Source organism: Colius striatus, chromosome 4 (assembly GCF_028858725.1).
Source record: "Colius striatus isolate bColStr4 chromosome 4, bColStr4.1.hap1, whole genome shotgun sequence".
In the NCBI taxonomy this organism is placed as follows: domain Eukaryota; kingdom Metazoa; phylum Chordata; class Aves; order Coliiformes; family Coliidae; genus Colius; species Colius striatus.
In genome coordinates, this window is record NC_084762.1 from 83,793,930 (window position 1) to 83,808,401 (window position 14,472).

Below are 14,472 nucleotides of genomic sequence, written 5' to 3' on the forward strand. Positions count from 1 at the left end.
CCTCCTTCCTGGCCCATTCCATGAATGAAATGAAGGCTGATTCTGGTTTTCTCCCTTTGCCATCCACAGGTCTGTCTAGCCTAATACTCACCTCAGGGGCTATAAACAGGTGCATAGGCAACAGCAGGGAAAGCATATATGAATTGTCTCACAAGTGCTTGCTTCACTTCCAATTATTTTTAGAACAGAAACTTTCCTGTGCTGGATGTGGCTGCTGTCTGCTTAGTTAACCCTCTGTACATTTCTTTTAGAAGTACTTGTCCATTTTTGACTTGACTCCAAGTGCATTCTTTACATCCAGAGCTTCATTTGGTAGTAAAGGCCTAAAGTCTCCCATGGGCTGTGCAGAGAATCACTTTCTTCCCACTGTCTGCAGCCTGGCTACTGCCAGGTCCACTCCATTCCCCCTTAGTTCATCTCTTGGTCCTGAAACTATGGCCTTGATCTTGAATGGGTGACAATACTGCAAACACTTAATTTCTGTGCCATTTCCATTCCCATGCACATGGAGTAGGTGGAGGCAGAAGTAAAAGTAATGAGTGGGCATTTGAGATATATCTCAATTGCACGTGGTTGTAAATGAGAACCATGGCTGGACCACTGCAGAAGATGTCTCCTGGACTTTTTTTTTTTCCCATAAAATATGTTGACAACCAGTGCTCATGACCTTGCACTTTAATTCACATTTCCAAGACCAAACGCTGAGAGAAACGCTCCTCTGCCCTCTCAGGAATTCTGCATCCCCTGTCTCCTGGAGACAAAGAGATGAAATGGGCAGGGACTTCTCAAAATAACCCTTGGTTAGCAGATGAGCAGAAATCAGGACGGTGGGAGAGCAGCTGCAGTTTTTGAGGGTGAAAATCCGGACCAACAGCTCCCCTCTCTGCCACCCCCCCGCTCTGTATCGCTAAGGACCGCTGCCGAGGCGCAGCACCTGAGCGGCGGCGGCCGCAGCCCCAGGCCCGGCAGCCCCGCGCACACCCGCGCTGCCGCCCGCCTTCACCCCGCGGGGGCAGGGCGGCCGCGCTGCGCTGCCCCGTGCCCGGCCGCCGCCCGCCCCCTCCCGCGGCCCGGGACGGGCGGATCGGGGAGCAGCGGAGCTGCCCTCTCCGCAGCGGGTCCGGCGGGCAGCCGAGGCGGCGGCGGGCGCTTGGCCCGCAGCCCCCGGCGGGGAGCCGGCCCCTCACCGCGTGTGACAGCCGGGGGGGGACGCTGCTGCCTCGGCGAGCCCGGCTGCGGCTGCGGCGGCTGCGGCCATGTGTTTCTCCGCCTGCCTGTGACACAATAACACGGGAAGCGGGGAGCGCGGGGGGATCCGAGCCTGCCGAGGGGAAAAGTGACCCGCCCCGCTCAGGTGAGCCAAAGCGGCGGGACGAGGCAGCAGCCGCCCCTCAGCCCCGGCCACAGGCTCTGCGGTCGCCGGGGCCGCGCAGGAGCAGCCCCTCGCAGCTGCCAGCGCGGCCGGCGGCGGGTGGTCGGCACGTCCCCCCTCACCCGGCCGTGCTGTGCCCGCAGGTCGGCGACGATGGAGGAGGGCATGAGCAGCATGCAGCAGAAAGCGACGGAGCTGGAGCACATGGCCGAGGTCCTGCTCACCGGCGAGCAGCTCCGGTAAGCGGTGCCTTCCCCCCCCCGCCGCTTTGCCGGGGACGCGTACCCGGGGTTCAGGAGCAGCCCCCCTGAAGGAGGGAGGGGAAATCTGCGGGGCTGAGGGCTAGCGTCTGTCCTCTCGGGCTTTCCTTGCACCGGAGCACCTGCGCCGCTTCCAGCGCGTCCCCGGGCTCCGCGCAGCTTTCCGCAGCGAGGAGGAGGGTAGGTGGCAGCCGGCGCTCCGAGCACGGGGAGGTAAGTCGCCGCCTCGGAGGATTTCAGCCCCGGGCAGCTTTTCTCCCCTGCGTGGGGCAGAAGGCTTCTACATGCGAGACTGCTGCATCGTTAGTGGGATCAAGCTATGCAGAAGGAGAACTGTGCTTTTAAAGATTAAAACCCCCAAAGATACCATAGGCAATAAAGTGTTTCAGCACTCCGGCGAGAAATAAGCGAGCGCAGGGAACTGCTCCAGCACAACCCCTTGTGCTCCGTCTCTCGCAGCGGTGCCGGACAGTGCCCCTGCAGAGGTGCTGTTTGGCACAGGATCCCTACTGTCGATGCCAGCAATAATTAACAGTGCTGGGTGACAGGAGTTGTGTGCAGCACAGAAACCTTGAACAAAAATGCCCTGCCTCAGTTAATTTTTTATCTCAGTGATGTATTTAGTGTGCCATCTGTACTCATACACTCAAGAGGAGAAAAAGAAATTTTAAGGCTTTCAGTTTGTTGATGGAACATCTTGTGATTCAGGAGGAAAAATCCTAGTATGTGTTACACATAGAACTAGAAAGAGATTGTAAAAATATTTTTCCAGTACTTTTTGCTTGAATTCTCTTTGAACTTCCTCAAATGCGAGACAAACACTGTAAAATGATAGATACATTGCTTATTTGGAAGATGCCATCGTTGTTGCTAGTACAGACCATTGACATTGCTACTGGCCACATCCACATGTTAAGGACCATTGACACCTTGTGATGCATACCAGTGATGCCCATGTTTAGGGAGTAAATGTTAGTTTAATGACATGGCTCCAGTACACAGCAGTATCTGCTCCAAGCGTGAGATGCCTCTTCAGAGTAGTCTGAAGTGAAAGCTAGGGTGATAGGGTACAGAGGCACACAGACTTTGGATGTTGGACTTAGTGGAGAGTTGTTCATCCAAGTGCCTGGTAAGAATCCCACTGTTCCTAATTCATATCACTAGAAGTTGAAGTCTCAAGGCTAATGCAAAATTTCTCTTAAGATTGCATTAATTTTTATATGTAACTCATAGTTAAATGTAAAAGCAAAAGCTTTACAGCCTTTCTCTAAGGAGGAGGCTTAGGACACTTAACAAATCTGGTTCTTGGAATCAGCTCATTAGTGTCACAATCAAGGCTGGCATTTGTCTTCTATTAAAGCAGTGAAATGTCGTGCTGTTTTTGGGCAGGATGATCTACAGATACAAAATAATTATTACCCTTCCTGTGAAATTACCTGTGGATGTTCTTTTGTGAATCTGTAGGAGGTGGTCTAGATCTCCTTGGACTGTGTTTTCGTGGACAACTCAGCCTGCGTAATGTCTAGCTAGTGCTGAAAGAGATCTGCTCTGTGCCTGACGCTTTTCCTACTTCCCACTCTCAGCTATGTAGTCTCACCTCCTCCCTTGTGCCTGCTCATGTACTTCCTGCGCTTCTTGATCCAATGTGGTCATCTGGTTGGGTAGGTTAGTTTTCTGATCGGTTGCCTGACAGAGCCAACAGAAGATAGGTGGTGGGAATGTGGAGCCAAGAGCAAGTAGAGGGGGTGGTGGCATAGAAGTGAGATCTCTCATTTTGACAGCAATGAGTTGCTGGATCAGCTGGAACCGTTTTGTGAAACTGCGCCCAAAATTGTGTCTCTTCCCCTAGTTTTTACTAGCTTTGTTCTGTTCTGTGTCTGGACACTCTGTGCAAAGGGTTAGTTTTCTTGAGTTTTCCAGATAATAAAAGGCACAAAATAGGTGATAGAAAACTAGCTGGTAGACAAATTTTAGCCAGCCTTGCATTTAAAGTTTCCCTTTTCCTGTCCAAGATAAGTGTATAATTTTTAAGGCTAAATGAAAATGTGGAGACTTTTCAGGATCAAAGATAGCCTAGCTCAGCAGCCTTTGGTGCAGGCAAACAGATGATAGAAACCCAACACACATGCACTCAAGGAAACATACTGTACTCTATTCTTAGTGATGCTTACAAATGCAAGATAAGCCCCTGGCGGGAGTGATGCAGCCAGACAGGTGATTATGTGTGTATTTGGGTGAAAGTGCATATGAGCAAGTGTTCTGTGCTGCAAGATGAACACAGGAGTAAAAGTGTAAAATGAAACTGTGAGTGTGGTGTTACTTACATAAAGCCAACCAAATGTAAGTATTTAAAGCACTCTTGTAGTAAACCAAACAGCACATGTGTCTGAACTCAAATACTCAGGAGAGCTGCTTGATTAAAATTCCTTACAAAGTTCTTATTGCCCGTCTCACCCTGGCATCACATGTTGCTTCACAGCCCCCATTACTATGGCCTTTTTATTGCACAGCCATCCTCTCTGGCGGAGACTTCTGGCAGTGAGGGCTGAAGTCATCCGAGCAGCACCTTGGCAAATCAGGCTTTGCCCACTGGAAGTCAGGATGGAAGCCCTCTGCCCTATTTTGCTCCCCAGGCAAGTGCTAGCTGTGTAGGGGAAGGAGGGGAGGAGCCCAAAGAGTATTTTCCTTCTCCTTGTTATGACCCCTCAGTTGCTTGTGATCTCTCTTTCTCTTTTTGCAAGGTCAGGAGATGCTACCTGGTGTGTGCGAGGTCAGCTCGGAAGCAAATGTTCCTGAGCTTCCTTGAGCTTGCTGAGGATGTCATAGCCTTAGTACGTTGGGTAGTCATCACTAGAAGCCTAATAACAGGGATGCATAATGGCACTGCTGAAATTGAAAAGCAATTCAAAGCTCATTTCCCTCCCTGTCAAAGGCAGTAAGTTGGGCCAGTTTGAGTACCATTTGGAAAATGGTTAAAATATCTCTCTCCAGGTTTGAGCATTAGCTTATCTATTGCTGACCTTGCCTCTGGCAACCAAAAGCAGTTTCAACGAGCATATTTTCATATACATGCTGTCTGCCTCTATTAGAAACCAGGAGTGTCTGAAATCTTCCTTGTCTGCTCATTGTTTCTTGATGCTAGACTGTCACCGAAATCTGGTATATCTTCCAAAAAATGTGCCTAGTCATTCAGAGAGTCTTCAGGCTCTGGCTAACCAAAGAGCAATACTAAAAGAGCACCAAAAGCACCTTTTTTTTTTTTAATCAGAAATTGCCATTGTGTATATGGTGCAGTTCTCTGTCATAGGGGTAACTTGAATGACATTTAATGGCTCTGCAGACTTGTGGATACCTCTTTATGACCAGCCTTTACAACAAGCAACACCTTTCCCTAGCCACACTTCTGTTATATTATTGAGTAAGTAATTAGGAAATTTGTTAGATGAGTCAGTGATTTTGATATAATCGTTCTTATAACTATTAGATAGCATCTTCTTTCTTTCTGCTAAGGGAAATGTGAAGCGTATTTTTTAGAGATTTTTCTTTCTTTCAGAAGAAACAAAATACAAAGTGTGGTTCAACAGAAATGTGTTTGCCTTATTGTCAGTTTGCATATAAGTTTCATCTCGCAACAGAGGTTTTACATGGTAAAAAGCTACACCTTTTGAAGCTTCAAGACAAGTCAAAACCAGTTTTCACTGCTCTTCCAAAGGTCTCACTTCAGGAGGATTATAACTTTAAGAAAACTTCTTAACATACTACAGCGCATAACTTTCAGAGTCATTAACTTCTGAAGGATGATAGCACCTACCGGCCCATAAAGTTGTTTTCTTATTCTGAGCAATAAATAGTCAACCTTTTTCAGGGTGATAGGGTTCAAAAGTTCACTTGCACTCTCAGGTGCAAAGAACCCAGGGCACATAACAGTTTCTAGGGAAATGTAATCAAGAGAGCCTTTGCCTTGATGTATTCCTATAACATAGAAATACATTAACTGTATATTAAGCATAACAATAAATTATGTAACCATATAGTTACATAATTTATTAAATGCTTTTGCTGTGTTTGAAAGTATATTAGCACTCCAGTGATGCACTACTATAACTGTGTAAGCTTATACACTAAAAGGAATTTAAGAATTTAAGATACAGGATTGTCTCTAGGTCACTTTCAAGTCAGGTCCTGACCAATCTGCAGATATTAAATGAATGTATATGCCATTTTTAGAGACAGAATTCATTGAGGTTTTGTAATCTGTCAAAGCCAATCCAACATTGTACTTCCACCTAAAGAGATGATGTGTTTTTCTACCCCCTGCCCCTTGTTCTTGCAACCTCCTCAATTCTTGGCCAGTGGTTGCATTTCCCTTAGCCAAGAGCTACTGGTTGGGATCAAAACTAACCCTGAAAAAAGTAGTTTTCAGTTGTCTCACTTTAGAATGCTCTTGTCTGCTGACTTTTTTGGAGTGGATAGGACACAGGAGATTATATCATCTCTGTGGAAGAGAGTGCTCCAGAACTCTCAGTCCAAATGCTTTCCCTTTCATTATTTTGTTTTCCAAAATCAAGCAACCAAAACCTTGTCAGTCTTCTCTGTGAGGTTCTACCAGAGCAATACACTGCACGGAAACGTTTGAAAGTGAAGATTGGTAGAGCTGCCAAATGAAGTATTCTGAAGTCAAGGATTTTCCTGCTAACTCACACTTATGATAATGCTTTCAATTATACATTTTAATTAATGTAAATAATTTAAATTTTATAAAAAGCTTGTGTTTCTTAAAATTACATGTTCAGTTTTTCCAGAATCTTTGATACCTGATGCACTATTTCAAGTCTTTCAACCTTGCCTATTTGTACTCATTTTAATGACATTAAGGCCCAAATAGAGATATATAAATATATATAAGCATGTATGTATGTATATGATTCCTGGGCCAGGAATTGAAATTTCTTATGTCCTTCAGTAAAATTCATGGCTGTTCAACATTTCTAGGAATCCAAACCTAAAGCTTTTGTTTGCTCAGTTCTTTAAGCTATGCCTTTTAATAACTCAGTCATCCTGTCAGCAGCTTTCCTCAAGTACAACTCAGAGATCAAGTAGTTAACAACGCATGTGCAAATAGCAATCGCTCTTTCACTATGTACACAAGAAGGCGGATGTTGTACCAGCAATTTCTGCTGTATATTTTATGTATTCCATTCCAGATAGAGTCAATGATTAACTTTTGTCTCAGGTTAGCAGAGATCAGCAGGTAAGCAAAGGATCCTGGATGTGCATAGCATGTGCAAGAGTATTGTCTTTATTTGATGTTAAAGGAGCTGCCTGTGAACAGATGAAGGAAATTGTTTTGATGTTGATGCTAATGCAGGGAAGGCAGAATTCATGTGCCAAAAGCAATCTAGTTTTGTATTTACTACATGACCCCTGCTCCTGTGGGGGCAGTGACCGCAGTCTGGCACTGTGACAGAGAAGTCCTCCTATCACTTGTCGTTATTATTTACTATTTGTGTAGCGATAGAACCTAGGAATTCGAACTGTTTATCAAGTCCTGGCAGGGGTAGGCAGTGTGTGCTTTAAAATAAAGCTCTTGCAACACAAATCTTAGCTGCAATTGGTAGCATTTTCTTGCAGCAGGAGCGGGCAGTGGCTGGTGAAGGGAGGTTTGTGTGAAGCCACCAGACTCAGGGAATCAAAGTGAGACTGTCAGGATCGTGATTTCTGGTCTGGGAGGTCAGACACTGAGACCAAGAGTAGTGTCCTGAAAGCGCAGAGAAAAATAGCTCCTGAGTGTGGAGGTGCACACTGTGTGTGCTACAACGGGTGAGGAGTCCTGGATACTGTGTTCAGGAAACGATGTGCTCTTTTCTCCCTCTAAAGTCACATCTGTAGAGTGAGAGACCAGACTGAAGCCAGGAGGGAGGTGCACCAGCTTTCATGATGGGATAAATGAACAAGGACTAGGGAGGAACCAGTGCATCTCATTTGAATTGAGATATTATATCTATATACTCCAGTACTTTTTGAAGTGTAAAACTTTAAGAATTTCAGTGCTTTTTGTGATGTAACACTTAAGAAAGTGAAAGATATTGTCACAACAGCAAACATTAGACTCAGTCCAACTAAATTCCTGACCTAGACTTCTTCATCCCCATCACTAAGTGTCCAGGCACTGACTGCTGGCTTGGGTGGTAGCTCTTGGCCTGGAGTCTGCTCTCAGAAACAGACATTCCCTCCTGGAGTTCTGGGCTCTTATACCTTTCTTGCCACTTATGCTGCTTTTTATTATCATAACCCTTGTCCTGGGGTTTTGTTAACTTTTGCCTCTTTCTGCCTGGCAGAGCAGGCTGTGTGAGCCCTTTTGCTAACTGAAAGATATGGTTTTTTTACCTGCTTTCAAGGCCAGGGTTGAATAGTCATCTCCTCAAAATAACTTTTGTGAGAAGAGACTAAACTGATGGAAAACTGGCAAAGGGGATGAAAGGCTGGGTAAGAAGCAAGAGCTAAGTGACTTTGGCTCTTGTACCTGATCGCTGAAGAAAAAAAATGTACCGAGGCTCTTAAGGGTTAATAAAGCCAGAAACTGCAAAGCTTCAGGTCTCTCAGAACCATTGGCATTCACTGAGTGAAGGATGCACTTGACATGTTAGTCATAGGTTGATTTTTTTATTCTTAAGCAAGGGCAGAACATATAAACTGTATCTTTTAAAGGCTTTGAATGCATAAACCACTCGAATTAAATAAAGAAAAAACTATTTCAACGTTTGACTCTGTGTCAAAAATGAGAAAGGCATGCATCAAACTCATCGTCTCATCTCGCAGTGAGACCCTGCCTTCTCTGAAATCCAATTTACCTATACAATACAGCTTAAACCTGTTTGTACTGAGGATTCTTAGTTATGCTGATTTGGATAAGACTACTGGTATTAGAATAGAACAGAGAGACAGACTGACAAAGGCAGGTTGCCTCCACTAGCTAGCAGAAGACAAGCTGAGAAGGGATTTTTAATCAATTTAGTAAATATCAACAGCAGTCATAACTTTTAATTTTAAACTTTTTTTTTAAACTGTTTGGAGATTTGACCTTTTCCTTGACTGCCACATTTTTCTTGTAGCCTTAAGGAGTATTGTGAATATGCTTTTGTTCCTTGCAGCAGAAAAAATAAAAGTGAACTCAAAGTTCAAGAAAAATAAAATGTTTAAAGCTGCACTGCCAGGAGAGTGCTACATAGCAGAAATGGAAGTAAAATAATATGCAATCTTGCTCATTTATATTTTGAAAACTCAGAAGCATTGAGTTGCATGGAAGCATGGAGAAAGGAAAAAGATAATCCACACACTGTGTCACTGGCTCACTCAGGCTCTAGAGAAGCCTGTGACGTCAAAGGAGCCTCCTCAGGCAGTGATCCCTGGCAGATCTGTTTCTCTTATGTCTACTTCTCTGTTCCTCAGCAGAGCTCTTTGTCATGGTACAGCTGTGCAGGGATCCAGATGTGCCTGGAGCTAGAGAAGTTGAGAGCAGAGCTCTTTGTCATGGTACAGCTATGCAGGGATCCAGGTGTGCCTGGAGCTAGAGGAGAGTGGCTAATAGTTCGGATGGATGAACCTTTGAGCTAGTATTGCCACTGAAAGCAATGGTCCTCTCTTTCGTATACCCACAGCAACATAGGTGTTTCTGCCTCTTGGTTCTCTCCTCTCTTCTTCTGCAGCTTTGGACTGGCATAAACATCTCTGGACCATCACCATATGGTGACCTAGACTGGGGAAGTGGTCAGCGGAGCTTTCATGTGGCTGATATTTCAGTTGGGTCAGTTTTACAGACCGATTTGCCACACAACCACATGAAAGCTTTTTCTGAAGAAGTGCAAGGGGAAAAATGGGTGCTGGCTTACCCTGCATCACTGAACTACAGTTTAAGGCTGTGGTTTTCTGATACAGCGGGCTGCCACTGCCCCAGTCTTATCACTTCCCTTGCACTGTGCACTAGTGTTTGTCTGGGATCAGAAGCTCAGGGAAATAAAGCAGCTGAAGCCAAGTAAGCAAAAATTAACTTTTTTAAGAGGCTCATCATGAGGGCACACCAGTGCCAGCACTGGGGTGAGGGAGTTAGCAGAAATGCACAGCAGAAATATCAAGGACAGAGAGAGGGAATGATGGCAGTGGCCACCACTGGATTTGCTTGACCACCCCCTCAGTGCTTAATTTGTCTAAACACAAGTCAGACGTCCTCTGCCCTGGTGAGGCCTCATCTGGAGTCCAGTTTGGGCTCCCCAGCTCAAGAGTGATAGGGAACTTCTGGAGAGAGTCCAGCACAGGGCCACCAAGATGAACAGGGGACTGGAGCATCTTTCTTATGAGGAAAGGCTGCAGAAACTGGGGCTGTTTAGTCTAAAGAAGAGGAAACTGAGGGGGGATCTCATTAATATTTATAAGTATATAAATGGTGGATGCCAGGAGGTTGGGGCATTGGTTTTTTCAGTTGTATCTAGTGACAGGACAATGTCTAATGGGATGAAGCTGGAACACAAAAAATTCCATGTAAACATAAGGAAAAGCTATTTCACTGTTCAGGTGAAGGAGCCCTGGCACAAGTTACTCAGGGAGGGTGTGGAGTCTCCTCTGGAGATCTTCAAAACCCGCCTCAATGCGTTCCTGTCTGATCTGATCTAGGTGGACCTGCTTTAGCAGGGGGTTTGGACTGGACCTCTAAAGGTCCCTTCCAACTCCTACTATTCTGTGATTCTGTGATTTGCTGAATTTCCATTAAAAAAATTCAGACTCCACTAGAAAACAGACTATAAAAATATGTTGAGTTCAAATGCTCAGTGCACACATTACTAGATACAAGCAGAAACTGTTTGCAATTGGCCTAGATTGTTTGTCTTTCAAGGTTTTTACCTTTACTTCTGCACTCTTGTCAAAGTATTCTGCATGGAGACAAATATTGATATTTCACATGTTTTGAAATGGGATATCAATGGGATATCACTGCTTCAGAATGCAACCCTCTGCCTCAATTATCAGCCTTGTAATTCTGCAGTCTTCATAGTTTGCTTCTTAACAGTGCCTCAATCCAGTAAATGCATTCAGATCTCAAAGGTGCATTTAAAAATAATTAAAAATTATGCCTGATTGGGCTTGCTAATTCTGAGCAAATATAAGAAGTTGGTTTTCACATTACAAGGCCATAATTCTCCATTTCCTTGCAATTGTGTGGGTGATTACATAAGCTACCACATCTGTGTCACGGGGATTTGCAGGCAGATGAGAGGTCTCTGGTTTCTGTGGAGAACTAGGAGACTGTAGGTCATGCTGTGGGTTTTATAGCAGCATTGAGCCAATGTGTCTAGTTGCTGCTGCAGGAAAGAGCAGCCCAACTCCCCCAGACTGGGGCTCCAGCTCTGCATTGATGCATGTCTGACCCCATGGCGAGCAATCTGGGGAGCTCAGCATGGTTACCATCATGCCAAACTAGCACCAATAACACAGCAAGGGATGAGGTCAGCTGGCCTGTGGTCAAGTGGTGAGAAGCTCCACAGCTCTTCGTTTTATTGAGGGATCCCGCAGTGAAATTTGCTTCTCATGGAAGTCGAACCCTGATGTTGAGGTACAGGTGTGGCAGTCCAGGAGCCTCTTGTCACTTTTTTTCAGACATTCTTCCACTACCTAACCCCTATTTAGAAGTCAAGTTTTTGGTAGAGATCTTAGCAATGCTGGACAGGATTGGTGGACTACATGCATACAGCTCTGTGGCTCTTAAGGTGAGGGTGCCTCCTGTGTATCAAGATAGCAAGCACAAAGATACTAATTTGAAGTTTTAAAAACCAAATGGCAAAACCAGAACTAAATGGCTGCTCAGAGCAAAAGCCAACACCACTTGAGAGATGATCATAGCAAAGATTGGAGCTCGAAAGCAAAAATTAGCACAGTAATACTGTGTTTGGCGTGACAGAAGAGGAGGAGGCAGTGTCGGGAATCAGGGAGATGGGTGAAATTATTGAGATGAAGAGCTGTGGATACATATCTTTCCAAGAGCATTCCAGCTAGATAAGAGCCCAGATGATGTTTGTCAAGTACAGTGAGTAGAAGAAACCTTGAGGTGTAAGATAAAGGGAAAGAGAACTCAGCACAGAACTTGAGAGGTATAGCTATTCTGGAGGTGCATTGCACAAGGAATCTGTAGAGACCAAAGTTCTTCTGCTGATAAGCAGTATGTTATTTAACCTTTATGGATCTTATATAATCTACCTGATTTGGGAGGATTCTCCCACCCCCAGTAACACAGCTGCTAGCTAAGGCAGTGGCCTTTGACTTGGAGTTGTGGAGATCTATGTGGGCTTGTTTCATTGTTTCTCACTCTTAGGACCATTGTCAAAACATTTATTGCTGTGATGTTTCCGTTAGTGTTTAGCTGAACTGTTGTACAATCTCTTGGCTCTCTGTTTGCACCACTTTCCTGCATATTAGGCCAAATAAGTTTATTGTCAGGAGTTAAAAAAAAAAAGTGTTTGTTTGTTGTATCTATTGGTCTTCATTTACTTTCGTACTCGTGTCTTCAAAGTGCGGGGGCTGCTTAAAGCAAGCCAGTGTATTCCCTTTGTGTTTTCACAAGCCATTCCCAGCTCTGATTTAAGAGGCAAACCAAATGTAAGGCATAATTTGAATATGGTTTGGAAAAATAATGATTTTAAATAAAAATCCAAAAATATTCACAGGAAGCTGAAGTTGTGAGTGTTTGCCTGAGGAATTAAGTCCAGCACTTAACTCTCGTCCTCTTTGGATGGAGAGTCTGATAAACCAAGACCAATACGTTACTCAGGGATTGCAAATAATGGAAATGACTTCTGAAAAGATATCAGCTAAACATTATTTATAGCACTGATTGTCAGTCGTGGTACAATTTCCTTTCATTTTTTTGTAGAAAAGATCATTCTCTTGATAATCACACATCCTTTTCTTCAGCAGCATATAATTGTACAGCTTAGAAATCAGGGTGATATAATAGAAAACTGTTAATTGTTTCTGGATGCTCAGGATGTAATTAACTTATACTTTCCTCTAGCTATTTCTTGTAAGAAGTAGAAAGAGTAACTCTTAGCTTAAACCGATACTTTGCTACTTGGAGTGCAAACCAAGGGAGACTGTGATGTGAAGAAGCTAAATGTAACATTATCTTGTATAAATCCCAAAAAAGATTGTCCAAATACCATTTTGAGAACTGTGTGGGGCTAGAAGCTTAGAGACTTGTCATAGGCAATTGAAGTGTTTTCAAAACTAATGACATTTGGACAAACTTAGACCTTTTAAGTCTTTTGGGAAATGATAGAAATAGATGAGGCTAAATTAATAAGATCTCTGTGATGAGAAAAATAGCTTCATAATAAGAGCCATTGGTATGCTGCTGCTTGTCTAATTAGACAAGGTGATGAAAGTACATTCTTAAAAGCATAGTGATCAAAGTAAATAAACCAAGGTTAGTGGAAAGCTTATTATCTCAACCTTAATTTATGCAAAGTTATGCAGTTATCTAAAATAGTCAGCAAAAAGATGTCTTTGCACAAGAAACACATTGACTCATGGGAGCAAGCCCCAAGGAAGGCTGTCTCTCAGGATGGGACTGGGCTGAGACGTGATGTACAAGACGATGCTGAGGGCTGGGTCTGCTCAGCCTCGAGAAGAAAAGGCTCAGGGGAGTCTTACTGCTGGTTGTAGCTGCTTAAATGAGAAGGTGTAGAAGAAAAGGAAGTCTTTTCGAAGGTGTACAGGGATAGGACAAGAGGAAGTAGGCAAAATTTGCAAGGGAGTTTATAATTGGATATTTTGAAATTAATATTCACTGTGAGGGTAAGTAAAAATTTGGAATAGGGGGCCAATGAAGCTTGGGGATATTAAAATCTTACTTGGACATAACCCTGAGCAGACATGCTTTCAGTATGGCTTGGACAATGACCTCCAGATGTCCCTTCCAACCTCAATTACTCTATATTTCATGAAGACATAAGTGATGTCTTCTTTAAGCTGTGGTGGCTGATATTATCAACATTTTGTTACTGGCTGGAAACCAGAGATTATTATCTGCTCAGCTGCACTGTTGGGAGGGCTTGTGAGAAAACTTCCTAATCTACTTCAGTGCAAAATCAGTTGAGTTGGTTTGTACAACACATACATTGATTGACAGTACCACTCTGTTCACATTGTCCATATTTTCAAGGAAATTCAAGGATGAGAAATGTATCATATTCCAAATGAATACCCAAGAACTTTTGAAATCTCCATTTCAACTTAGATTTTTTTGGAAGATGTGAAGGTGAGAACTTGGTTCCCTTGACCACACTGCCGTAAGTCAGGCTATGATTTTACCCCAAATCATGCAAGATGAATGAGGGGCCAAGATCATACCTACCAACAACAGCTTTCTGTGAGTGTCTATGAAGTTATCTATAGACCCATTTCTTAAGAACTTGGGAGACAGAAACCAAAGTGCACATACGTAATACGTACTGGTTTTTTTATCAGTCCTTGAAGAATGAGAATAAAGAAAAAGGTTGGCAGCAACAGACAGAGTAATACATGCTGGAAAACCAATAGATCACATTAGTGCCAGAAATCCTTGCTATGTCATGCTGGAATTACAAGAGGAACAGTAATCTCAGGACAAGTTACCTGTTCCTCCATTCTCACTGACTACATGGCGATACAACAAATTCATTGAGTTCTCTCAGGTCCTTTCATACTGTATATAAAGGGCCCAGTTTGGGAGTTTTATTTGTGTGCATTAATTCCTGGTTTCCCATAGTCCCACAGCTTCATCTTTGTAGAAAGTGGATTTTCAGTCCCATGTTG

The 14,472-nt window shown here is 43.9% G+C and overlaps 1 protein-coding gene across 1 annotated transcript in view; it reads left to right on the top strand.

Annotated features, from left to right (window-relative positions):
- The first annotated feature begins 1,120 nt into the window (after positions 1-1,120).
- Positions 1,121-14,472, top strand: part of DEPTOR (DEP domain containing MTOR interacting protein) — an 80,556-nt gene continuing 67,204 nt past the window's right edge. The window contains exons 1-2 of the mRNA XM_061995955.1: positions 1,121-1,354; positions 1,516-1,611. Coding sequence (XP_061851939.1) covers positions 1,526-1,611 — 86 coding nt within the window. The 5' untranslated portion in view covers positions 1,121-1,354; positions 1,516-1,525. The remainder of the gene's footprint in view (positions 1,355-1,515; positions 1,612-14,472) is intronic.